Source organism: Coloeus monedula (genome assembly GCF_965178545.1).
Source record: "Coloeus monedula genome assembly, chromosome: 8".
Taxonomy (NCBI): domain Eukaryota; kingdom Metazoa; phylum Chordata; class Aves; order Passeriformes; family Corvidae; genus Coloeus; species Coloeus monedula.
Window position 1 is genome coordinate 11,979,346 of NC_138788.1, and position 27,771 is coordinate 12,007,116.

Below are 27,771 nucleotides of genomic sequence, written 5' to 3' on the forward strand. Positions count from 1 at the left end.
TTATTTCATACTGATGAGCCCTCAGAACTATGCATGGGATTTTTGAACCTGCAGAGCCCTTATTGGCTGCAGGGCCACCTATGCACAGCACACCTTTCTTTTCTGTGTATCAAGAAACCCCACAAACCCACCAACAACAAGAGTGCATTTTATGAGTTTCTCTCCTACATATCACGTCTTTGCTGGATTAAATAAATAAATAAATAAATGTCTCGTCCAGTAAGACCATTAAAATAACCAGCCAGATGGATCTTTTACTGCATTTAAAGTTCCAGTCCCTGTGGCAGGTAATCTAACGATACGTTCCAGCCAAAGGCTTTAGTCAGCCTGTAAGTTTTTGTCAGAGAAGGCCTACAAGTAATTAAAGACAGAAGAGACTTCACTGAATATGGATGGCTTGTGGGTTTTATTTAATGACTGGAAGTGAGGCAGCAGGACAAAGGCTAAAAAAAAAAAAATAAAGGAAAATATTGATTACAAGTTATTACTGTGCAACACCAAAATCCAGATGCATAAATTCAAATACTCATAGAAATTACACTGATTTCAAAGAGAGGAAATTTCATAACTTCCCAAAAGAAAGAAATTTGCAAAGGTCTATGCTGAATAGGGAGGGCACCTCTACTCCCTCTTAAATGCAAGTTCTCATAATGGAGGCACTTTGCCTTTTAGATCATATTTTCCTAGATTTTAAAAATGAATTTGGCATGCCTCTCAGCTCCCTGATGCCTACTATCTGTAGGTTGTGTGTGCGAATAAAAACAGTGGGTGGACATGCTGAGCCAATGTCAGAGAGCAGAGGAAATGTCAGTAGTCCTGCTGAATCAAGAGAGTTCAGTCTTTTGTGCTTTTCCAGGCTCAATGTAAAGCTAATACTAAGTAACTAGTGCAGTTCTTTACGTCTGGGAATCATCCACTGAACATTTGTATCCTCCTTCTTTAATTCTAGAAATCATATTAATTACATTTTCTTAAGCTGCTGTTGTAGGATTTGCATAACTTAGTATTCATGATACACCACATTTAGCAACATTATAGGTTTGTTTGCCTGAAAGTCACTGGAGTTAGGAGTGATAACTTTATTTATATATACACTGGTTTCAGTTCTATATTTAGAAAAAGGGGTTTCCTTTTTAAAAATCAACAACTGGGCAATTTTCTGAATTATCCAGTAAACACCCAGCATAAATTACTTCACATTACAGATTATTTAGTAACAGCAGCTCAGTTGATGGTTTGGGGATCAGCTGTCAGATCATCCCCAAGGTCAGAGCAATGGAATGCTTGAGAAAGAATGCAGCAGCTGTCAGCTGCTTGTGCAACCTGAGCCCTTATCTTTTGGCAATTGGTGCATTCAGGTCGGTGAGCAGGAGCACGAGCAGGCCACGTTAGGTAAGGCAGGGAACGATCCACCAGGAACGCTTGGGCCCTCCCCAGAGCCAGGCTCCAATTCCCCAGCTGGGGCAGCCTGCTCTGTACCACAGTCTGCTGTGGAACGCCATTGGAGAACATGACCGAATTCTTCCGGAGCGCCTCAGAAGAAACGGAGTGCTGAACTTCCCACTCCCAGTGTCTCCATTCTGTAACTGGGGAACAGAGCATGGAAGCAGAGCCTTGCCCAGGGTCATTCAGGAAATGCTTTAGGAATGATAGCATCCTTCTGCACACTGTAGCTGTACAACTGCCTGCTCCTCTGTATTTGCTCCACAGGGCAGTAACAGGGAATATGTTGGCAACTGGGGACTCCAATCCAAAAGATTCCTTTCCAGCCTTTACAAAATGCAAGTTGGCCCAAACAAGTTTATTTAAATTGACCAGAGCAGACTGAAATAATTTATTGAGGTCTGGCCTGAGGTGAATGAACTGTATGAGAAAAAAGGTATTACCCCACACAAAGCCAGGAATTCCAGCACCACTGGGAGAATGTGTAATGTTACTGAAAGGAAAAGGAAATATTTGATTTATGACTTAGCATTTTCTTGCACAGGCAAGAGGGACAAGTAATGTGGTGGATGTTCTTTTTACAGCTGGTCTCTTCCAAGTTCTTCAAAACCACAGCATAGTGAAGGTCCTGAGAGGTATGAAGTGAACAGACCAGATGACCCATAATGTCAGACAGGAGTCTGAGGTCAGAGGGAGCACTGCCACCACTGCAGTGCAAAAGCCACCCACTGAAAAGCTGCTGGGGCAATTCAGGACCTTGCAGAATCCTCCTGGACCTGCCAGTTTGATTATGCTGTAATTTCAGTGGTGAGAAGACTTTTCTAGAAAATTCATGAGATGAAAGATTTTTTTTTTCAACCACGTTGCACAAGTCCAAAAGTTAGACCTCATTAAGCAGGCAAGCTGCTGATCTACTTCATAGCAGAGAACATCCTTACCTTATTGAGTTGTTGATTTTGCTCATTGACTTCTCTCTGAGTCAATAGTAATATGAAATTAAAGGGACTTAAAAGGTTTTAAAGAGGTTTACAGATGGAAGCAATTTAAGTGATAAATTGTCCCAGTTGAATCTCAGGAATATTACTGATGGAGAACAGAGAAGTTCACAGAAGCAAGTTGTAGCTTCCCCCCATGAACTGGGTTGTCCTTTAGATCTCTGTATCCATTTAATTTGTGATATCAGATGATTTTTTTCATTAGCCCTGATATTTTTTTCTGTCTAGATATTCCCAGCCATCTAACCTCCTTCAACAGCTTTAAAATGTGAAGCCTACCAAACCAGTTATTTGTCTGATTTGCTAAGAGTTATCTATTTCAATATAGGGACTTTGGAAGTAGCTTCCTAACCAGTCAGGTAAGAATGAATTAGGGTGTAGTCCTCTGTGTGAAAGAAATCCAGAATGAGTCACAAGGGAAGAGAATCTAAACTGGAGGGATAAGCAGGCAGAATCCTAAAGAAACTCCCATATTGTTCTCCAAGGAACACAAGCAGCTGATCCCTCTGCACAAGGCACTTCTTCATCTAATATAGACACATTCCTTATTTTTAATTGTAAAAAAAAAAAATCTCTTATTTTTGTCATTAAAATGTCCCAAAAGTTTTTTTTTTTTTCCAGAAGCGTAATTTGAACATAAGATTCATTTTAGAAAGTCCTTACTATTTTATAAAATCAGACTATCAGAAAGGATCTTCCCACAGGGCATTCCACATGTGAACTAGAAGAACAAACACTAATCCAGAAAGGTATTTCACTAGAATGAAAAAAAACCCCAACCAAAGCAGCTCTATCATCCTGATAAGTGACTAGAAGCCAAGTTTCTCTTCTTTGGAAATAAAAGACTAAATCTAAAAGGATGATTAAATACTGAGGCAATAATCTTGACAGGACAGATTTAGTGTTTCAAATAAGCATCTATGCTCGCTGGTCTGTTCTGCCAAACACCCAATCAATATCCACAGTGAAAAGCACACATTAAAGTCAGAATGAAATGGGTATAGCTGCAACGCCTTTCTTGTTATTGCCACCAGTACAACACAAGGTGGTAATTTTGGTTCTTGATCCAGGTTTAAATTCATGCTTAATTTTAAGTGCTATGATTTACATAGCAAATGCTTAAGGTATTTTGATGACACAGGTCTTCGGCTCTTAGAAACAACAAAAACAAAACATCCCTCACATGTATTAGCTTTACTATGAAAATATGTACTTTTTCCTGTATCTGGATAGAGCAAATTAATTTTGATGCTTACATATAAACTCTATATTTTTCCCTTTTTGATTACATGTGTTTTAATTTTCAAAGAAAGCTTCACAATTCACTAGGTGTCACCAGACAGAGCTGCCTGCAAATGTCTCTACGTCTGGGTCACTACTTTGTACTTCACATCTAATTATCCAATAGCCTCTCCCAGACTGATTAAAAGCCATCATGCAAATCCAATATCCAATTAAATTATTCAGGGATGCAAATTCCTTCCCTCAACCTTTTTGTAGTGCAACACTGTCAGATTCTTCAAGTGGACAGTCAGTGAAAATACATTGTGTTTAAAGTGCAGAGAATAGCACATGGCACTGTTTTCGCTCAGGGCCTGTATTTACTAAAAACTAAAAAAAAAAAAACCAAAAAAAACAACAACAAAAAAAAGCCAAAACAAAACAAACAAAAAAAACCACCTAAGACTGTAGATTTTGTTTAATTTGCTTAATACCATTAATAAAAACTACAAGCCTCACTCCATATAAATGGCGTTGAAAACTTTATAGGAGTTACAGGGTTTGTTGAATCTAGCCTTCAGTGAAAAGGGTTTCCAGAGCTAAGTTAGTCACTCAGTGGGATTTATCCACCTCGTGCAGCGGGTGTCACGCTATCTCCAAGTCACCCAAAACAGTGAGCTGGCCTATCATTATGGCACACTGCAGAACAATGTGGGGTAAGTCCTTGATGCTTGACAGAACTGATGATATCATGTACTATAGTGATCTTTACCTCTTCTTTATATCTGCAAGTGAAAATATTGAGTGGGCTTTTGCATCCAGGTGGGAAATTAAATGTAAAGGCCAAAAACAAAAAACTTGCTTACCCAGTAACATTTCTGCACCCCAGTTACAAGCCTGTTCAGCAAAGATCTCTAATTTGACTTGCACCTGAGGTTTCACAAACTAAGCCAGGTTGGACCTGGACAGTGATAGCATGAAATCAGTACGACCACACCTTTGCCAAAGCAGTTGAAATAAGAGATACGCCATGAGACAAATGGTCCTTTTAAGAGACACCAATAGCTGGTAACACCTCTTCACTGTTACAGCATCCACTACTCAACAAAGGAATAATGATTTGCCTTCATGCTCTGGTGGATAAGAAAAAAACCTGAGGCCCTAGTTAAAAGCTAGCATTCCTTGAGAGTAAGGGCGTTCTCTACATTACTTTAAGGCAAATGTCAGACAATTACAGCCAGCCTACACAGCTGGCTCTTCAAGTTCTGGACGGATGCTGCAGCTTGCTCACCTCCTCCAGCACCCTGCCACACGTATCAGGAGGGTTCAGAACAGCAATAGTGCAATACAACACCTGGAGTATTTCACCAGGATGTTGCAACAGCAGGTAAAACTGGTCCTGTGTTATTTATATGCCTGCTAAGTGCTTGGCAAGAAGCTGTACAACACAGAGGAAACAATCTCTGACACTGCACACTCTGTTGGACTTCTTCAACAATGGCATAAAGAGACACAGGAAAACAGAATAAACCGGGGGAGGCCAGTACTATTAGAGAAATTGAAATGGCATCTCATCTTACCTCAACAGTGAAGAGCTCAGATGTCACAAATGTTCGTTCTTGTTTGATATCCAAAACTCTAGATCAAATAAGGGACAAATTAGAGATCACAACAATCCCCTGTCACTGCAAAACAGTTTGCGCAAGTGTTTGGAGAGTAAATATCTTTCCTTCTTTCTGAATTAGACACAATTCTATGCTACAAAGGTGTTTTCAGATTAGAACAAAAATGAAGGAAATAAAAACTTTTCTGCTATATAACAAGAAAAAACTTTTGATTAATTAGCTACTCACAGACTTGGCTTCAGAGACATTCGGAAACATTTGCCAATCTTTAAATAATCTTTCTGCTACTCTGTGATTATATTTTCCAACTATTAATCTGATTTACCTTGCTTCTTCCCGAGCCAAAATTTCCAGTAGCTTTGACATGTCTCCTGGGCAGTCAGAAATCACAAGGGAAAATCTGCACACTCTGTTATCAAGGGTCAGGGCATGAGCTATGCACTGTTGCAGCAAATGTAATTCCAGGTTTCCACTGCATATAACAACTGCCACTCTGAAAACAGACAGAAAAATAGGAGTTTTGGTTTGCACTTGCCTGTGTAAAGGGACCATAAATCATAAACACTGCATCCAAATCAGCCTAAGGTCTGCTAGAACCTCCCCTCACTAAGTATTACACGTCAGAGGGCTCCTGGCTCTCAGTAGCCATTTTGAGCGGGTAGGCAAGGCCTAGAAGCTGGCTGCATTTGTTGGCCTGAAGTGTTGTTTTCATTTTGAATTTCCTGGACATTTGAGTTTTGTTAGAGATAGTTAGCTGGAGAATTGAAGGTCTAGGTTTCAAGTTTTAAAAATTTGACATAATTCTCCCCTGGAAGTTCTAAGTTTCAGGCTCTTATTGATCAGACATCAATATGTATGTTCAAAGCTTTCTGTAACCATTGATTAAATTCATCACAGCCCTAAAAAATGAGTGCAGAAATTTTTGAAGGGCAAGTGAAGAGCCATATGATTAGTCTATGAAAATCTCTCTCTGCAGAGCCAAATCCAACCTGAGACCAAACCCCTGCATTTTCCCTTTTATTTTATACTGAAAACTGCTGCTGTTCTGTGTGTACTCTGTCAGCCTCTTCTGAAGAATTGCCTCAGCAGTATTTTAGTATACAATGCTATGCACTGGAAATTTTATTTTGTCATGAGGGCATGTAAGTTTAAATACATTCTGGACTATGATCTGAGCCAAGGCTCAATCCACTTAAGTGCTGAGTCCTCAAGCTGAGAGGCAAGGCAGCACTTACCCACATGTTCAACACTAAGCACAAGGATAATCCCTCTGACTATGTGTCACTTCTCAGGACCGGGAGGTGACACAGGGTGACTGCAGCAGACAGCCTAGCTCCTGTCCCACCACAGACAGGGCTGGATTCCACAAGTGGAATGAGAGGAGACAACAGGATGACAAGAGCAGGATACTGTCCTGGCAGGTGTGACAATGCCTCGTGGAGTTGTAACTGCCTTTCCCCCAAACATCTGAGAATCGAGGAAAGGGACAAAATTTGTCAGGTCTGCAGGCTGGCATTTGTCTGGTTCAACACAGTCTTACCACCTGTGACTGGTCTAGTCAGTCTGAAGTTTCTGCCACCAATGAGGCCCTTGCCAGTTGAGGGGCAGGAACTGCTTTGTCACCCATAGAAGAAGTAGCTTTTCACCATTTACCTGGGACCAAGGTGCTCAATCCCATGCTTTTCCACAGTTCCCTATTTGCAATAGCTGCTGTACCTTTTACCCTTCAACTCAGGCAGCTTCCCTGCCACCAATGCTGCAAGTCCTATGGCCCCTTCAGCATCAACCGTGGCTCGTTCATACTCCAGCAGTCTCAGCATTGAAATGAGGATGTCCTCCTCCCTGAAAGCGAGAGACTTGGGTCAAAACAAATCAAATGGGCTCCCAAAAACAGAAGATAATACATTTATGTGTAACTGGGTTCTTGCCATCTTCCCAGATACATATGATCACAGGGTGGTGTAACAGAACAGTGTGCTACTGGGGGTGAATGTACACCTCAGACTCATTATTAACTCAAAGACAGGATGGCTTTTTTTTTTTTTTAGATATATTACCTAAGTCCTAGTACTAAGTATATTCCACAAATTTGGTCTTTTTATGAAGATTCAGAAGAGGTTTGTCAAGGACAAGTGTTGTAGAACACAAGGACAAGTTTTACACCCAGAGCATGACTGGGTAGTGGTGGCAGGTGAAGTTTTGGCCAAGGGGTCAGTCTGGATGACACTTTTAGTCATATCACTTAGTCTTAGGTAGTCCTGTGAGGAGCAGGGAGTCAAACTTGATGATCCTTCATGGGTCTCTTCCAATTTGAGATATGCTGTGATTCTATGCTGTGGGGGTCTGAGTTCAATGTCTCCAGTGCCCCTCTTGAAAGGAAAGGTACCCATTGCCATGCTCCCAGTCTCTGCGTGATGGCAACTCCTGCCAACCCGCCCTCCACTGCACATGCAGAACCATACCCTGGTGGTACAGCACATTTTTCATATACAATAATGTTCTTCCAGTATTATTCATTTCACTGTTTTTCTTCACCTACCTCACAGCAACAACTTTATCCACAAGCTTCCCAGTCAGCTGCAAAGAATTGCTGCCAAAGCAAACTCCGCTCACATCTGCAGATTTCAAAAGACAAAAATATGAAGTCTGCTGTTTTAGACATATTCAACATTTTTTAGTGTCCTGGCTGGTCTGTACCTTTAATGAGTGCAGCACACTGCTGTTACATGACCTTAAGTTGCTTGATTTTTTTCATATAACAGAAATGTGTTTGGTAATAAAAGAAAAAATCTCACAAGAAGATTTTGCCATTTTGGACACCTTCAAGAAAATTCTGATACTTCACTGGCATTGTTGCAGTGTGAGAATGACCCTGCAGCCCAGTGCTTTTCACTGAGGCTTGAAGGAGAGGAGACCCCAGAATGACACTGGGCTTGCTAGCTCTAGCAGGACAGTTGGCTAAGAGTGCAGACACAGGCAGAGCTTATCAAGAGAAATTAGAAGTTTCTTATAAAACTCCAATTTAATCCAAAACTTCCAGAGATTTGAACATCAGGCAAACAGGATGTTCTTAAATTGCTTAACAGTTGAGGTTTTTTGAGCAAATGATATGGAAACAACCATTTATAAACACTGTTGTTCTGAGAACAGCTTTGTGTCTAAATATTCAAGCGCTGCATCATTTTCCTGCCTTTTCACAAATTAGTCTTTTACACAAGAGCTTTCCTATTGACTTCACAGGTTTAGATGCTGCGTGTGAGCACAATGTTCAGATAAATACTCTCATATTTCCATGCACACTGGAAATAGTATTGTACCCCATCAGGGTGGTGGGGGGAAATGTGGCAGAAGTTGCTCTTACAACTTGAACTAAATTCTGACTCTTCAGAGAATTCCCTTAAAATATCTTTGAACTGAAATAAGAAAGTAATATAGCTGGAGAAATCTGTTACAACCTTTATTTTACCTCCAAAAGAATACTGCATTTTCTCACCTCCATAGAAGTGATGATTGTTGCAGGCCTGATCTTCAGTTGGGTGGCCAGCTTTTAAGGACTGTTGCAATACTGGGAAACTTTCAGATTCAACTCCCTGAGGAAGAGAGATGTTGTCACATTTTACAGAACCAGTTGTAACAGAAGTTACCACCAAATCAGACAGCAAAACCTACAGAAAGTTTCTTCTTCAAATTAACAATTAATTTCAAGTTGCAAAACAATCATGCTATCACTAAACTTATTTTGTGGCTTACTTAGGACCAAATTTTTCCAGTAAGAACTTATTTGTAAACAGAACTGGATTTTATTTGCTTTGGAAAAGTCTTCCCACACTTTTCTCTTAAATCCACCCAAACAGCCAAGGGACAGGACCTTTCCTGGTTCTTACAGGGTCCTCTCACAGGCAAAAGTCCACAGGATCAGATAGCTCCTGCCCCCAGCATATGCAGTCTCTGGAAGTGTCAGTAGATACCAGTTTCTTTTGTAAACAGCTGTGGTGAAAGCTGCCCCAAATGCAACACCTAATAGGTGAAAGACAACTTACAATTATAGAAATATGTGGGTTGAGGTGTTTGAGTGCAGCAGCTGACCCTGCCAGCAAGCCACAGTGGCCTCCTGCAGGGAAAATTACTGCATCCAGCTTTGGCACCTGCTCGTACATCTCCAGCCCCACGGTTCCCAGGCCTGACAGGTAGACAGCACTATCCTCCCTGTGGGAAGGAAGGGCACAGATCAGCAGGGGTCACAGATGTCAGTGCAGTAATAATTCAATCTACTACTTTCAAGACATTGTTCACCAGAAAAAGATAAATATGAGAGTAAATCTGCAGCATATGAGGGGAGGAGGTGATGCAACAGGACAGTGCCATCAGATGGACCATCGCCTGCTGCTACCTGCTGGGAGAAAACTCACACTGTAGACAAGCCCCTCAAAGAGTCTTCAGACTGAAGAGCACTTAATTCCCATTGTTATCAGGTGTTTACAGAGAGAAGTCATGTTTCCATTGCCATCACTTCCTTCAGTTCCCTAAAATTTAAATGTTGCAGTCCAAACTACAAGCAAAGCCTCAAAAAGAAATCTCCTCTTTACTTATCAGTGGATTTAGTGTTTGTGATGAATGGAAATTTTCAGGAGATTTAAGCGGTGTGTTCAACCTCACAAATACCAAAGAGATTGCTAGAGCTGTCTTTCCATAGTCCAGGGCCAATATCTGATACCTTTGCCTTACCCTGGAAGGGTAAGCGAAGCATTTAGTCATGCCAAAATATGCACTGGTAAAATACTTTCAGGCAAATGTAATATAAAGAATAGGGACAAACAGTACCAAAAAATGGAAGATAACTCTGCTATACAGTCTCATGACTGACTTGTATCTATTTCTAAAAGCTGGTTTGCATTTTATTTACAAGCTAGCAATGACGTAAATGTAGAACTATATATAAGAAAAGAAATACGAGCTCTCTGTACATTCTGCTTTTTCTGGCAAACAGAATTATAGATCCAATGACTTTACTCAATTTACTTGACCCAAGGATGTTTGGGTACTAGGAAACTGTTTTTATTACTGTTAGACATGCACAGAGAGGCTCAGCATAGGAGCACAAAATTCCTGCAAGGAGACCAAGGCCCTTGAGAAGTTACCTCGCATATATATCAAGACACAGAAAATTCCTCAGGGCAAGGAACTACATAACTATATGTATACTACTACTACTATATGTATACTACTATAACTTATGCATAACTACATAAGAAAGGATGGGATTACTGAACTTCAACTCCTGTAACACATCCAAAGGCAAAAGCAAGAAACCATAGTGGGATGGGTAACTGAATCCTTGTATTTATTGTCTTTATCAAGATACCAGAGGAGCTCTCACATTCCTCTTATATGTGACAAAATATATCACTATCCTCCTGAACAATTCTGGAGCCTTATTTCCAAAGAAGATTCAGATCCAAGTTTGTGGAGCTACCCCTGCCGTGGTTACATGGGCTACACAGGAAGCTGCAAAAATGAATGAAGGCTTGGGTTATTCAATGTAGGAATAAAGCTTCTCTAACAACTGAAAACTGTCCCAACGAGACTTCTCTGGGCATGGAGAACTGTTAGCAATTTGAATCAAAAATTCAGATCATCACTTTTTCCTTGCTAACATCCAGTTGAAACATCAGATCACTGAACAGACTTCAGCTTTTATAATAAAATGTGTGATTTTCTTTGCATTGTGACTGATAACTTTTGCTTTATGAAAGCAAACACATCTCTGAATATCATATGCTTTTGAGGTAAAATGAGGGAACAGGGCAGATAAATCTAAAGACTTTAGACTGAAACAAGCATTTTTGAGCCAGACCTAGAAACCTGGATATTTGTCTTCTGAAATGTATGATACATCAGTAATCAAAGACTGGCTGTCAGGCTTCAGTTTTCCAATGAAGTTTTGGTGTAGCAGCTAGAAGGCTCTGTTCCCATCTGTCCCAAGTAAGCAGCTCAGAGTCTTGTGGATAGAGTAACAGACTAACCAGATCACAAATGAGCAGGTTTGATCAGCATTTAGATAGGGAGTTACACGAGAAAAATGGGCTCTCAAGGAAGGAAGGTGTGTAATTCAATCTGCAGCACTCTTTCCTCTCTGATTCACAAAGGAATCTTTCTCACATCCTCACAGAAGTACTGAGTTAGTTATTGGCAATAGTCACATTGCATTTATAATGAGGTCCTGAGCCCCTATAGTTAGTAAAATTTTCATGGCACCTAGGCAGCAATTAGGCAGACTAAATGATTGAATTCCAATTTGAAAAATCACATTTCCTTCCTGGGATTTCCCAGGAAGTTGCAGCTGGGTAAAAAGTGTCCTTCACCTACTTCAATTCTTGTACGGTCATTTTCATGACACAGTATTTTAATTGCAGTGAAGAAATGGGAAGAGCTGACAATGACACACCCAGCTGCAGGGCATCGCCCATGCAGGGACAGCCAAAGACAGTCACGTAACATCTGCTTCAGGAAGGGCAGAATGAATGACTGGGTGAGGAGACCCAGAGACCAAATTGCTGGGGATTTTATAGAAGCTAGAATCAAAGTGAAATAAAATGACATTTCGGAAGTTCCAGTCTAACACTTGAGAGATCAGCTGGTATTTTACAAGTAGCTTTGGCATGTGACAAAGAATGTGTGTCAGACCCACACTGGAGAAGACTGGCTATCCATAAAGGCCCATATTACACTGGGAAATACCAGTCTACACCTAACAAAATATTTTTCAGATATCCTACTATGAAAAGGCTCACAATTGCAGTGGGGGTTTATTCTTTTTTTTTTTTTTTCAGTGAAAAATTGCATCTGTGAGGTTTTAATTAAACATAGTCACAGATTGAATAACTCTGCTTCTTGTAACCTGAAACCTGAAATAAATCAGAGTGCTTTAATATTATTAATGGTAGTGTGTACATTTAGAGTTCCTCAGTGTTGGATGCTGAAGTCCTACACATGCATTGTCCCTGGAGCTTCAAGACATGAGAATATCTACCTTAGGTATCTTAAATCATTATCTGGGGAGGAGGGAAGATTACACATCAAATTACAATAAAATAATTTAGTTCTTGTGTGCGAATGTGATAGCTGATGCAAGCTAGATGGAAATTAACACATTAATAGAAAAATGGCTGACATAAACTTGGAAATCACAAAATTATGGAAAACTGTGGTTTTCAAAGGAGCCTAAAAGTGTATAAAATTCTTTGGGATTTAGGGCACCTCATTCCCCACCAGAAATCCCAGTCTGGGACAAGACTGTGCCCATGGTGACAGACCAGGCAGACGAACCAGCCCTGTGTGTCACTGGCTGCTGGCAGAGCTGGCAGAGGAGTTGAACAGTACAGTTTCTAATATTGCCTTCCCAATACACCAGCTGGGAAAGAAGTGAGGACTTCCTCTGTTCTGCTCATTCTGGGATCTTCTTCCCAAGCAACACCACTTGTTATTACTGTGTTTAAGGCAGCAGTGCCTGGGAGCTGGAGGGGAATGGGCACTCACTGCAGGAGATGCCATACAAACACCAAGAGCGGGATGAAGCCCGCACAGAAGCAGCAATGGTAGGGGGAAAATAACATTCCACCTCAGTGCATCAGAGGGATGGACCACTGTTAATGATTCACCCCTCTGTGCTTTTGGAAATCCTTCTTGAAGAGAGGTGGGGGAAAAAAAAGGGGGGCAGGGGAGGGCAGAAATGCATGAGAGTCTACAGAGATTAAAGAGAAAAGGGAAAATGTATCTGTTCTAAGTATTTTTGCCTGTCTTATCTCATTCATGTTTTTGTTACATCTGCCTTGTCCAGTGACCTCAAATAGTTCAAATTTAGATTTAAGCCCATCCTTAGCTACTTTAAGTATTTGTGTGAAGTAGCCTCTTAATAATCTTTTTTTAAAGGCAGTATCAGTTTTGTTCCTCACACCAGATATGTGCAAACCTTAGAGCATTAACCTTTTCTTGCTCCACATTTTCTCACTGAATTCTTTGCATTAAAGATTAATTTCTACGCACCTAACTTCAAAGAGAGAGACCAGAAATGAACACTAGCCTTAATGCTTTCCGACAGAGTTCTGAAGAATTAACCTACAGCCACTATCATATTAGCCCATAGAAATCGCTAATCACAAAGTTTGCCTAATTTAGGGGAAGAGAAGACTGTTTAATTTTGGTCTCCATGCCCAGCTGTTACAAAGAGACATGATTTGTGCCTGGGAGCATGTAAGTGTCCATATTCCAGGTTAAGAGGAGCATTTTGATGAGCTGTGATAACATTTTAATGAAATTAATTGTTTCTGCAGAGCTGTGCGAGCATCTAATCAGATCTTTCCACTGAGCCTGGCTTTCACTTACTCTTCAAGGTAGAGGTAGCCATTCTCCTGCGCCAGCCTCCTTGCGTGCACCTGGGAATCCTTAGCTGTAGTGCCGTAGGATATAACCATGGCACCGTAGTCGCGGCACATTTTCACCCTGGCCGGAGCTGTGCTGGTTGACACGATGACAAACACGGGAATACGGAGCTCTGAGGCATGGTAAGCGACAGCCATGGAAAAGTTACTGTCCGAAGCCACGATCACCCCTTTTCTTTGCTGATCCTAAAAAACAGGGTTGCTTATTGCACATGATATAGTGTCACATAGTTGTCCCATATGATCCTGGATCATTCTGATGATCTGCTTTCCTTTTTGCCCTTTACTAGCTGATTGAATCAGGATATTAGGGTACAGTGTGTGCACGTCTGGTATGATCTCAAGATTTACACACAAAGCTAAAACAGCACAAGATCAACCCCTGTGCCTGCACTCCTCTGGGTTCAATTCTTGTTCCATTGGAAAGAGCTGAAAAACTCCAACTGATCACAGAAGAGCTGATATCTGGTCCCTCAGAGCCAATATCTCTGCTCTGCCTGTATGAAATTATTTCATTTCAAGCTTCCTTTTAATAGAAGATTTAATTTATATTGTTACAAAAGGCAGGAATAACCACTGCTCTGGGCTGCTGTCTCATGCCTATTACAACAATTATTGCTGCAGAGACTCAGTAACCTCCTATGACAAATGATAAACAAGCTATTCATGTAAGAATACTGAAATTCATTACAAAATCAATTGGTGATCTAGATCCTTGTCATCACTCATTGTAATTCAATTTCATCATCACCCATTAGTTTGGTGGTTTCAACATGTCAGAAACACAGTACACATGAAACCACTTGCATCTAAATGGCACAGGAAAATGCTCGTGTTTCCATTTTGCAAGCTTTTGTTTCAAACATTAAGAATTTCACCAGCAGATCAGCCAATTGTAAATGAAGTAGTATTTTACATTCAGCCCTGTGTTTACATGCTGTGTTCAGTAGAATGATTCTAAAGACAAGAAACACTGTGATTCCATGGAGATTAGAGGTAAGTTTATCTCCAACTCTGCTCCATTTTTGTGAAGCAGAACTAATCTAGTTCTTTTTGAATGCTGACATTTTGCTATACCTGAGGCAATGACATCAGAAGGTAAAGTACACCCCGTTCCTTCACAGATCCCGTGTACTGGAGGAACTCCTTCTTCAGGTAGATGTCCATCCCATACTGCTTGGATAGCCTAGAATACTGGAGTAGATAAATAATATTATGGCAATGTATCTACTATTAAGAAAAATCTCCCACACTCCATCAGCTGCCTGTTGAGGTGCGAATTCTACTGTGCATGAACTCTAAGAAGTAAAACCTGTCATCTGTTTCTTTAGAAATACTTGACAGTGTGTTGTTACCTACCAGGTCCTTCTGGTCTATAGAAGTGATTTTCAAACTCACAGCACCACATGCCATTAAGAGCTCTGAAAATAGCACTTGTCTGAGCCTTACTGTTCAAATACAGGCATTAAAAGAAATATTTTCAATTATCTCAAAACCCATGTTTCCAGCACTAGCCAGAACTGGATATTGAATATCCAAAAAATAAGGTCATCATCTAATAGATACGAAAGCGAAAGCCATTAGAAAATTCCTCCTTGAGCCCCATTATGGCTCTGCTGTGGCTTCTGCCACAGATTCACTACTGAATGTCATCTATTTTGCATCCTAAGGCCAGTAGACCATGAGTGAAGACATCACTTACTCAAAGAAAGATGGAAATAATAAAAAAACTATTTCCCAGGACTGCAAGTGTAAGCAGCAGCTGTTTGGAAAAGCTTAGTGTTTGGAACAGAAAGGATGCCTGAGCTGAGGGGAATTAGCAAGCACATTACATGTGATGCAGTGCCCAAGTGCATGATTTTTAAAAGTTTTTAACGGAAAATATTTGTTAAGTTTTACAATAAGACACTCCCAGCATGTATCAACATATTAATTTCCTATTATCATATTCACTAAACCAAGAGTTTTACACTAGACAGCTTATGAAATAGAGCTGCAGAAAGCCTGTGGGTGCCAGCTCCCCAGGCTTACTGCAGCTCTATTTCAGAATTGGCTCCATCTCCTCTATTGGCTGCCAAAGCAAATGAGGCCCTGGTGATTTAGGGGATCAAGTTCTCATTTAAGATAAGTCACAAAGTGAGACAGATTCAAAAACAGCATGACAAAATATTTATCTCAAGCAATATCTGGCGGTGTCATACATAAAATGTATAGTGTATACACTAATATGTACTGACATGTTTTTCAGACTGTGGGATTTCCAAGTGAATTTATGTAAACTAAATATATCTGAAACAGATACTTGCTTTGAAGTATTCAGTTAAACTGCATGTTTCAGGTGAATGTTTCAAGGCTTTTTAGTGGATTTACAAGCATATGTTAAGTTTCTCACCCATAGGTGGGGCCAGATTCTCTATTTTGCTTCTGAAAATCGTGACATAAGATCTACCACTTGCTGCTCCTTTGCAAATCTGGCTGCAGAATTGAAACAATGGAAAGTGCTTAGTACACTAATAGGATAATAGTTTATATCCTAAACATCCTAATCTATGGAGAATGTCTATGCAAAACAGAATAAGAACACTATAAAAGAAACACTACTAGTTCTTCACATACCATACTTGGTTTTGTAGAGAATCTTGGATTCTGGAGTGAACAATCAGAAAAAGGATTTAAGGAGATGAATGCTGTGAATAATAAAGTTGCTAAGTCTACTACACTTAAAACTATGTCATTAAGTCACTCTTTACCCCCCAAGGTGGTGTACTTTAGATTGATATTTTTCTTTAATTTTGATATTCAGTATTTTAAGTTATCCTTTTCATCTCCCTTTAACTGAGGCTTTTTTCATATAGCCTAAATATAGCAATTACTTCTAACAAAGCAGGCATCAGTGCTATTTTCAGCTGAACTGACCTGATGTGTGACCTCATAAGACCCATTGAACCTGTAAGATTTCCCTTTAGTCACCGTGATCTTATCTAAGGACTACAGATATCATGTTTAACATACAACAAACAGCCCAGCCTCCCTCTGGCCTCCACAAAGCTAGCACAACAGCCCTTACATATCCTTCATCAGTAGCCAAACCGGGTGTGCAATTTAATGTCAGCTCCTTGTTCTCTTATGCTCACTACCCCTTTGACATGTTACAATTCACTCATGATGCCATATCTCAGCTCCAAGGCAAACTCCTGTCTAAGGAAACAGGATGCTCTATCCATGGTCTTACTTGCAGATTAGGAATCACCCTGCAAAGTGTTTCTCCCTTCAATTAACTGACTGGAGTATAGTCACATTCTCCTTTTAATCTAAATAAATGTCCTTGAAAGGGGCTCTCAATGACGAGTTAAAGGTTTTCTGTGTTTTTCTTGACACCACTCTGTTTTGAGTCAATGCATGAAATGCACTAATGACTTCTGCAGGAACATTGCTTTGAACAACAGCAGTCATAAGCTATTTTCACATTAAAATATACAGGTTTTTATATGGACATAGGTTTTCCATTATTCTGATAATTTTAAAAGCATAGTTCATTAAAAAAGACTAAAGAAAGTGAGACTGTTTAGCTTGACACACCAAAAGGAAAAGAGATTAGCCACAGAGTGCCCAGAGAAGCCTTCTTGAAGAGCTCCCAGCAGTAGAAATACACTATGAAAAAGTGCAGAAATACAGTACAGCTTGCCACTGTACTTCTCTTATGCTTTAGCAGATCTTGTACATTGATGGGAGTATCTCAGTCATTTCTATACTTAGGCTGATCAACAGGTGCACATGTTTGTATGTGTCTGTCTTACCATCCTTATTTTGCTGAAGACACCTGTGGCAGAAACACCTGGTTACAGAACATATCCAGCCCTTCCTGGTTGGCCTGACTGAAAAGGGAAATCTGTACCTTCAAACTCTCCAAACCGAAGGGCTGGTTCCAAACCAGACCCTCCCACAAGAGTGCTTACCCAAATGCTGGTAGTCTGCCACCTCCAACGCAGGTTCCTTGTGGCAGGAGTTTTTCACTGGGAGCATGATACCACAGTGCATTAAGTCTATGCCTAATGTGTTTTAGCCTTTGTTTACAGGTCACTGCAATCTTTGAGGATTTAAGTTAGTGTAAACAGATAAGAAGAAATTATTGACAGTTAAATACAACTGATATGAACATGAGTCTTCTTACACAGATCTGTCTGCTGCAATTCATAGTCTTCCTTCATTTCTGATCAGCTTTCATAAGGAAAAAGAAAAACAGTGAGAGAATGCAAAACCATAAAGATTCCCTACCATGCAGGGGGTTTTCTGAATACCACACTGGATTTTGAAGGCTGCTGCACTAATGTCTTCAAATCGAATCAGCTTGTTACAGCTTGCCAAGCTGGTCCTACTGCTCGGCTGAGGGATGGAGGAAAGGGCATCCCTAAGTAACTCTTCATTTCGGCTCACTATCTTCATTTCCCAGGTCTTCACATCCCCGTTCAGGTAATCCTCCTCACCAAAATCCTTCAGTCTCTCGGGGTTGATAGAGGGTGGCTTTTGCCCAATAAGGCCATTTCTTACGGGCACATTCTTACAGCAGCGAAGATCACAAAGTGCTGGGATATCTTGTTTCTTTATTTTATTGTCATCCCTGAAAACAAACAAAAGAAACTTGTTAGAAAAGCTTAGATCATCAAAGGATTTAAGCATTTAAGAAGGATGCACATCTCAGTTACTCCTTGCAAGCAACAAACAGGCAGACTGAGTTACTGCTGTCATATTACCTAGACGTAGCTGCACTGACAGATACTCTAACCTTCCAGCTGTTAGAAAAGCCACAAATAACCCAGCCCGTGGGCAAACTGTGAAACTGTCCTACCCAAGAAAATAAGAAATATATCATCTGTGTTGTCTGGACAGCCAGACCTTCCTTAGTACTCAGTACACAAGGGGCAATGATCCTGGTTCAGTGCTTCCAAAAATTTTAGAATAACTGGAATTCTATTTTCTATATGCAACTCTATCTTTCTCAAAAAAGGCAAGTAGCTGCTGCAGACCATTCCCATAAACTATTAATAGCAGTAACAAATGCCACTACATTGTGCACGAGAGGTCTGCTCTCTGCCCTTGCATACTTGCAGAGAGTACTCTTGACAGCCATCAGCTGCCTCGTGACAGGAAGGAAATTACTTTGATAAGGGATAACAATTATATCCTCCTACAGAGCTAAAGAATTAGGTCTCCTGATCTGTGGGTTAACATTTCATAGGTAAATACACATGTAGATATGGCAGAAATGTGGTGGCACAAAAACCTCCTTCCCCAAGAAACTTAGGAGAGACAACACTGCTACAAAAATTTGCCAGTTTTGCTACCTTCAGCTGCCTGACTCTCTGGTCCATAGCATTCAGTTCATAAGGAACAATGTATGGTAGTGCAGGATTTTGCAGTCCTGTTAACAGATAAATGCAAAACTTCTAGGTATTCTTGGAATTTGGAGATTATTATGGGGGAAAGGAGCATTAAGCAGAAGACCAGTGATTTGGAAAGGAGCTGATACCACCCCTGGTCTGTGGCTATGATTACACTTATGGTATAAGCTCCTCTATGTGACTTACTATTAATCTATTTGGTTGAAATGGTTTTCTAAGACAAACATGTTAAATTATGTCAGAGAATCCAGTATTATCTCCAACAAAAATTATTTACCTTTTTCCTAAAATAATTTGGGTCTAAGTTTTGCAGTTATCCATCAGCAGGGCTGGATAAAGCACATGTTATACAGCAGTGATCAGCACTGTAATATGCTTTGCAACAACTTCCAAAAAGAATTTTTAAATATTTAGAAATATCTGGTTTTTGAGCAACTGCCCCACTTTGGGCAGTATCATCCATTTCCTTAATGGTATCAATAATCTGTGCCTGTACCTCTGCTTCCTATTACACTTCCAATTTTTCCACTGAGGAATTCACATAACAATAGGGGCAATACAAAATGTTTTATTATTAGAATCAAGTATTATACCAATAGCATCGATCATTCTGTATATCTTCACAGAAGACAATTTTTGTAGCAAGATCTTCTCTCTCCAAAATTAATGAGAATGCTAATTTTCTAAGATAAATAAATAACGTATATACACATTTGTAACCTGTTTATGTTGAAACTTGTTGATTTAAAGTATTCTCCCAATACTGTATCTTAAAGCTGATACAGCCTAACAGCAGGCATTCTGCTTTCAAATCAAATAACTTATCAAGTAGCTCTATTCTATACTTTTCTGCACTTCTGCTCCATTTGGGTTAGATAGCTGGAACACTTATAAAGATATTAAGCTTCCAGTGTTAATTTGGGTGCACATTAGTCTGCTTATTGCAAAGCTGAGACCCAGATCAGACTGCCTCCTCAGGAACTTGTTACAGCACAGCCCCCAGCAGAAGCAACAGCAGCAGCATCCAAGAGGCCACAGCGCTGTTAGGATTCATTCCATACCTCCCTCCTTCTGAAAAAATATTTTCCATATCACAGACTCCCATAACCACTCCAAAAGGAAAAACAGATACATCTTATTTCTGAACACACTATCTAAAATATTTAGCAAGCATTAGCAAGGAATTATGTTTCTTACACTGGAAATGGGTTAAAGGGGCATATGCAGTGAAAAGAGGCAGATCAAAAGTTCGTGATTTTATGGGTCAAATTTTTTATCCAAGTGCCATTTGAGATGGAAGAACAATTGTCATTTTTCATTGCATCTGTTGCAATCAAAAAGTCCATTAAAAAACCCAGCCAAAGATGACCACAAGAAGTTTATTGATGAAGCAGGATTCTGTGAGAAAGTAGAAGTGCATGGTAATGCCTCACCACACTAGTGCCATCAAATATTTGCATCTGCAAATAGAGAGACCAAAATGGTATATAGATTTTTTGCCCTAGTCTTAGGTTTCCCTTTCTTGGCAGGAAAAAAAAGGAGGGAAGTAAATCAAATTCTCAGTCCTTGATGTGCAGCACCACTCCCATGAACAGTGAGTATCTGCTCAAGACTCCAATGGAGACAACACCTTGTGACCATTGGAAGAGAGGAACAAAACCTGTAAAATATGTATAGGCTTCTCAGGTTTGAGCTAGGTTTAGAGTACATCTGAAATATTACTGTCTCAATATTTAATATGAACACTATCATACATTTGCATCTGAAAGGTCATCAGCCTCTTTAACAAGGGGATATCATCATTCTACTGTATACATGTATTTCATGTATTTATTTCAGAATAACTTTGATTCTCCTTCTACACCCACGTATTTCATTTACATGAGAGAAAATGACATTTTCCCATTTTGAGCCCATCTGGATGTGCCACAGACCCTCCCAGAGCTCTCAAACTCCCAAGGTAAACAGTGGGCTGAGGTTTGATCACATATCACAAATGGGCAACTAATGACCCTGTTGGGTCAAAAGTACTTCTTGCCTCAAAAACATTTCACATACTTGGCAGAGATCCGTATGGATTTCTTTTACAGGAACAGCCAAAACAGGCAGCAAAGCATGCAAGTACTCACAAAAACACAGCATGTGACTTCTCAAGCACAGTAACAAAATATAGCCCCTACTCCAGCAATCATGTCCACCAGATGAAGATCTGAGCCAATATAAATACAAACCCCAGCATTATAAAACACTGTTCCTTTCTAATGGAGCTTTTCCTTTTTTGGAGTTTGTCAAAAGTTTTCATTGAAAGGTCTGTTTATTTCCAGACATAAAACAAATACCCAGCTGGCAAGCTTTGTTACATGGTTATAAATTACAACATTTTACCTTTAAAGTGATTAGTAAAAGCAAACATGAAAATACAGTTTATAAACCTACTTTTTCAAGAACAGCTGCTCAGCATAACTGGAAAAAAAGAGAGAAGATCCATATGCAGGCATTCCATAAATAATTAAGGCACAGGAAAAAATATAATTTGTTTAAGTAGATAGCTTTACATACTTTAAAATCTCAAAGTCAATGCAAAGACAGTGTGTACCAAAATGTACTCCTAAAATAATAAAAAGCACCAGCTTGGAATTAATAATTTTTTTATTTCCAGTTTGGTTTTTTGAACATACTGATAATATTCATCAAGTTAAACAGCACTAGGTAAAACAAATTTTCAAAAATAGTAATATTAACAAACGAAGAAAATAATAAAACCAGCAAAAATAATTTTGGGAAGATAAAAAGCAGTAATGCAACTATACCTAAAGACCACAATTGCTGCCTTCGTTAGACAGAGAAAGGAGTGTCCAAGCAGTTATCCTGCAAGGATGGACAGTTACATGTCCCCATCAGGTGAAGCACGTGCAGACTGCCTCCCTCAGGACCCATGAAACAGACTAAACAGATTAAACTGAAGCACTGGATCTCCTCAGCTTCTGAAACGGAAGGAGCAAAATCTGCAAAATCACGGATGTCCAGGGAATAGCAAATTGTGAAAGACTAGTCACCACTCTGCCCAGTATAAATGTTAGGGGGAGATCACATGAAAGTATCAGGGAGAAAATTTTAAATTTCCCTTCTTAGAGAAAATAATTATCTTGCAGAACTCATTGCCAGAGGACTCTATGAAGAACAACTATGTAAATGGGCTCCTAAAAAAATTGTGCAACTAAATGTGTGTTGATCACTACTTCCATATCATTCAAGAATTAATCTGTGGTTCAGGAAGCCCCTGAGCACTTGGCAAACTCCATGAATGCATATGAGAGAAAGCATCTTAGGTGGATTTTATTTTTCTCTCAGCTCTGTTACTGGCCACCACTAGAGAGAGGACAACAGAGGAGGATTGCTCTTTGGCCTGAGCCAGTGTTGTCATTTTGATTTCAGATGTACCCAAGGTCAGCAGTTGGCCCATTTGGCAGCTTTTACGCTTTCAAAATGGGTCACAACAACATGTTTTGAGGCAGACATGAAGTTGGAATTATGGACATACATTCCTCTGTACTGCTTCACAGATGGAAATTCAATTATCACAAAAGGAAACTAATCTTAATATAAGACTGAAAACTCAGCCTTTCTTTGTCATTTCTACAGCAGCTTTTATTATCTGCATTCACAGTGATACACATTCACTATTAAGAGGGACTGACAGTGTTGCAAAATGCGGAAATGTAAAAATTTTCTTAAGAAAGGATGCTCTTTGATGCTTGATCTTTGTATATTTCAAGACCAATCAGCAAGAACAGAGATTTAATCCATGGAACAGATAGCAGCTAACAAGTTCTAAGTGATGTCATGTGCTAGAAAAGCAAATTACTCGTTAGTAGAATTACCTTGGTAATGTTTAGGGCTTGACATGCTTCAGTGAACTCAGACCTCAGAGGAGGTGGTTAACAAAGACTGGGGAGAAGGATGTTCCACTGATAGTGGACACAAAAAACGCAGAATTTATGGGCCCCAAGGATATTTTGCAGAATTCCCAAGATAAAGAAGAAACTAACAAAGCCAACTCAGCAGCTGTGCTGAAATCAGCTCCGACTGGGCAAAAGGTGATTCTGGCAGGGGCAGATCCCAACCACCAACACAAGAAACCATTGACCCAAAAGAAGAGAAAGACTGAGCATTGAGGACTAATTAGCATGAGAAACAAGAGAATCATTAACCAATAGAAGGTAGAATACTAATTAATAAGAGAACTTATAGCAAATGAAAGCTGATTCCTTTGTTTGTTAAAACATATAGATAGTAAAAAGCATTGATAGTTGGTGTGCTCGATTTGTGGAATCCACAGAACACTTGTGCATGTCTCAAGTATAATGAATGGCTCTCTCACTGTGTAATTATTGGCTTGTTGCACACCAGGTAAGGAATCTGATTTTTGTGGACAACGGTAGCATGGTACAAGTTCTGTAGAATACTTTAGCATCCTTATAGACTGTGCCATGACAAGAAGTTCCAACTCCAGTGCCCAGCTTGGGCTAAGCAGTCTCAAAATGTTAAACTTGAATTTCACTTCAAACTCATATGCACATGTTCTCTACATGTGGATTTTTAATTTTGTCCTTTTTTCATGTTTCTTAAGCTTATACCCTGCCTTATATGCTGCCATGATCTTCAGGCTCCCTGAAGACCTTCCTGGAATACACTGACCAAGAGACATTGTTAAGACACAGTTTTAGACACATTTGTCATCTGCTTTCAGGTAACTGGGTTCAGATCTGATGCCTGCAAGTTCAGAATATTTATTAAAGCAAAAGGTGACCCCTTTAAAGTCACTTCTGCCTCTTTCCTCAAAGTGTTGAGCAGAGATGGATCATGCACAGGGGGCAAAGCAGCAGGAGCAGCCTGCTGCAGGTAGCAGTGTGTTCGGCTTATGACTGCAATGTGACTGAGGCTGGGATTTCCTCTTACAGAAGTGAGAAAGAGGCAGTCCCAGGATATGACAGAGAGGGCCCTTTCCCTCATCCAAATCCCTTTTACCCAGAACCTCTCCAGCTCCATTAATCCTTCTAATTCCATGTCCCAGTGCTGTCTCCTCTGACCCTTCTTGATGCCTGAGCCTCCCAGACCCCTCTGATACTTTCCTCGTTTGTTGCAATCCCCTTTCCCAATAGCTCCTAAACATCCTGTTCCATCTCAGCTCCTCTTCTACCTTTTTACCCATCCCCAAATACTGCAATAGTAGCAATTTTTTAAAGCATCTAAGCAACTTGTGCAAGTGGGACTTTATGAAAGACAAATGGTAGAAAAATAGAGGCTTGCTGAGATAAAATGTCAAGAAGCATCTTAACAGATGTCATCTTCACTGCCAGGAATTCCCCTGTATAGTGTCTGAGTGCCCTGCACACCACTACAGGGTGACAAGTAAACCCCTGCAGGCACGGGGAAGGAACACACTAGATCTCTTTGACAATACATTTAAAACACATCAAAGACAACACTGCATTCAAATATGACTGAATTGAATTATGAGTATTTTGTGTAATACTAGTAGAAACACCCATTCGAGACTGTATCACTCCAACTAGTGGCACATACAGGATGGAAATATAAAATGCGTGTCTGGCATTTATGTACCTAAACCCTATGCAAAGTGGTTGTTCCTAAATCACATAGGAATCACCAACACCTTCCCCTAAGCAGAAAGACACGTTCAGCAAATATTAGCTCAACTTTACTGATAGAAATTGGGACGCAGACAGATCCAGTGACTTGCCTAAGACTTCCGCAGGACTGTTTATCAGAGTGTCTTAAGGACAAACAGATCAGGGCTTAGTAACCAGCCTGCATGACAAAAGTGTAAGCACTGTGACCACCCAGCACAGATAGGTATGTAATAACCAAGCCTTGAGACTGAGCAGGCTTTTATAACTCTGCTCACCATATACAGGTCTGACAAACCTGTGTGATGCTGCACCAGCAACACACACAAAGAAAGCTCAAGCTCATGTAGGAAACAACCAAGCTGTTTTATCACCTCTGATAAAATCTCTCCTTACTTTTAGTAAGTCAGATTTATCAGTGCCTGAGCCTAGCACTCTATCTGCCTTCATCTGTGGTCATAATCTATTGCCATTCTTCTCTACACACTATGCACATATCATTGCTTACTGCTGGCAATGGCAACCGGGTGGCAACTGCTAAATAGATAACACTAGAAAAAGCAATCTGAAAGCAAGAAGAATTCACAAGGCCACCCATCATGGAACTGTTGAAGAAGTGGTAACCAACTGTCCCTCAAACAAACACATCCCTCTCAAAAATTCTTATAAGACATTCACAGCTGTGAATGTCAAATGATCACTATCCAACACTGCACACAGTTTGGCAGCTAAAACTCTTCAAGCAATTAAACTTTTTCCTAAATTGAATGTATTCTGAGTCTAAAGGTTTTCTGGTGACTAACACATCTCCATGATTAACTCGTAATTAGGAACAAATAGCACAATTCAAACTAGAGGAAAGAGTGGTCCTGTGCTGAAAGGAGATTCACAGTGCACTGCATAACAGGTCACATCACGGGTGACTTTGGGCAAGCCCTTTTTTGCAGTGCAGAGCTGGGACCTTGTCTTCCCCTTTATTAACAGCACAAGGCCTACTGAAAAAATTTATGTTTTAAGTGTTAGCAACATATGCAACAAGAAGAAGCAGAAAATGAGAATTGGCCCTTGTTTGTACCACATCTGGCAAAACCAGAGCATGATCTTGTTAGTGGTGTCCAGATAATAAAACTGAGGGAGAAACAAACTATGGAAAAGGTTAAGAATGGGGTTGCACAACACCACCATTCCATGTGTGTGCACAGCCTCAGCTCATGCTACACAAGGGCACTAGATGACTCTTAAATTCCATCTGCACCATCCAAGCCTGAAAACAGGAATTTAAGATCGCCATAAGCACCATAACAAAGACAACCACAGAACTGTAATAACAGGATCTGACACGGACTATCCCAAGATAAATTTTCAGCAGTCCATTGGCCTGTCTAGGGCTATTTCTGATACTGTATTCATGAAGAAATAAAAAAAGCTGAACTCCACAGGCTAAAAATATTCAAATCTCTACTTCTTCTAGTGGATAACTCCAAGAGCAACTCATATCCACAGAACCCTGTGAGATTATGGAAAATTACAAACAATTTCCTGGGGTTTCTTAGTTTGGTTTGATTTTTTTAAGAAAGTAAGGAAAGGAAAAAGAAAGCATTACCTATACAGCACAGCGACTAAATAAACAACGAGGCGAAGCAAAACTCCAACTACGACACCATAAGGAGGCAGAAGGGGTCCAGGGATTGTCATGTCCGTGGGCCTGGCCCTGGGTGAAGCCCGAGGGCTGACCATGACCCCTGAGGGGGACAAAGGAGCACTCTAGCTCTAAGTCAGACAGCAATGTTCTCCAACCTTTGCCAGAAAGGGTCGTAGTCTTCATCTTCCCTGTAGCAGTCCCGGGGACTTCTGTTTTTTAGCACCTTGAAGTAGATAAACTGTGCTGCAAAATTCATTGTAATTCCTTGTGCAAAGCAAAGCTGGGAGACAGCTGGCAGGGGACACACTTGCCTGTGAGAAGTGTCAGCCCTGCACTGCCTGGGTGGGAAATAGCAGGCAGCGTGCTGTAAGCAGCTCTCAGCACTGGCTGGGGGGGAAGTGCCTTTGAAAAGAGATGGCTGCCGCTATTTAAAGAGATTATTTCAGAGCCCAACCTGTCCTTGTCAATTTGAGTCAGGGCCTGGATTATACTTGGGTGACGCCTGTTAGCAGGACACTGAAAGCTTTAGTTACTTACTGCTTAGCTGTGGACCATGATCCCGACCTGCTGCAGGGCCCATGACTGAGCAGCAGGACTCTGGTAGGAAGAGCAGCAGGAAAGGGACGCCAGGTTTGGGGTGGTTGAGTCTCTGCAGGGGTCCTTTAAGGCAGCACCAAGGGACATGGGTCCTCATGGCTGAGGCACAGAGGAGACAGCTCAATTCCTTCAGATCTTCTCTTGGCACAAGTCCCTGTAGCAGAAGAATACAGGTATCTAGATCACAAAGAAAAAGAAAGACCATCTAGAGGAAAGACAGTAACAACAGAGAGCTATATCTATATAGATAGATGTCTGTTTTCTCTTTTTATATATAGGGGTTTATATATCTATATATAAATATATAAGTGTGTAGGTATATATATATATAAAAATAATATATTCTTGATGGAGTGCAGTCTCCAGGCTGCTTTGAGATGGACCAGGTGTCCATTTCCACATATGAGTGGTCCCTCAGTACCCTCTGCTTTCTGCTGAAAGCATACAAAATCCTAATCTCCAAGATAGAGAACAGACACATCATAAAATCTAACCCAAGCTGTGACCTAACTCTCCCCAAAGGATATAATGAGAAATAATATAAACTGATTTATATGGGAGAGTCAGAATAAATGATCAAATAGTCTTCTGGGACCTCTGGGAAAGTCTGAGCTGTGCTGGTGGAGCCTTCCCTACACAGGTGTGGCAGGCAGGCCCATGTTCTCTTGACTTCATCAGTACTGATGAAGCTCCAGATTTGCCATTTTTTCCAGTTTCTCACGCACAAACCCCTTTTATTCTTCCCTTTCCAAGTGGTGGA

General features: G+C 40.4%; 1 protein-coding gene across 4 annotated transcripts in view; it reads right to left on the bottom strand.

Moving 5' to 3' along the window:
* LOC309575612 (L-threonine ammonia-lyase-like) overlaps nucleotides 1-26,802 on the bottom strand; it is a 32,216-nt gene extending 5,414 nt beyond the window's left edge. The window contains exons 1-11 of one of the 4 annotated variants that reach the window (XM_082286210.1): nucleotides 26,570-26,802; nucleotides 21,558-21,584; nucleotides 17,998-18,340; nucleotides 14,800-14,916; nucleotides 13,667-13,908; nucleotides 9,325-9,490; nucleotides 8,778-8,874; nucleotides 7,824-7,899; nucleotides 7,001-7,126; nucleotides 5,610-5,777; nucleotides 5,240-5,297 (exon numbers count right to left, since the gene is read on the bottom strand). In XM_082286210.1, the coding sequence (XP_082142336.1) occupies nucleotides 5,240-5,297; nucleotides 5,610-5,777; nucleotides 7,001-7,126; nucleotides 7,824-7,899; nucleotides 8,778-8,874; nucleotides 9,325-9,490; nucleotides 13,667-13,908; nucleotides 14,800-14,916; nucleotides 17,998-18,340; nucleotides 21,558-21,584; nucleotides 26,570-26,670 (1,521 nt within the window). In that variant the 5' untranslated portion in view covers nucleotides 26,671-26,802. Of the gene's footprint in view, nucleotides 1-5,239; nucleotides 5,298-5,609; nucleotides 5,778-7,000; nucleotides 7,127-7,823; nucleotides 7,900-8,777; nucleotides 8,875-9,324; nucleotides 9,491-13,666; nucleotides 13,909-14,799; nucleotides 14,917-17,997; nucleotides 18,341-21,557; nucleotides 21,585-26,375 lie in introns of all 4 variants that reach the window. The other 3 variants (XM_082286208.1, XM_082286211.1, XM_082286209.1) reach the window with 3 other exon arrangements.
* Nucleotides 26,803-27,771: the final 969 nt, after the last annotated feature.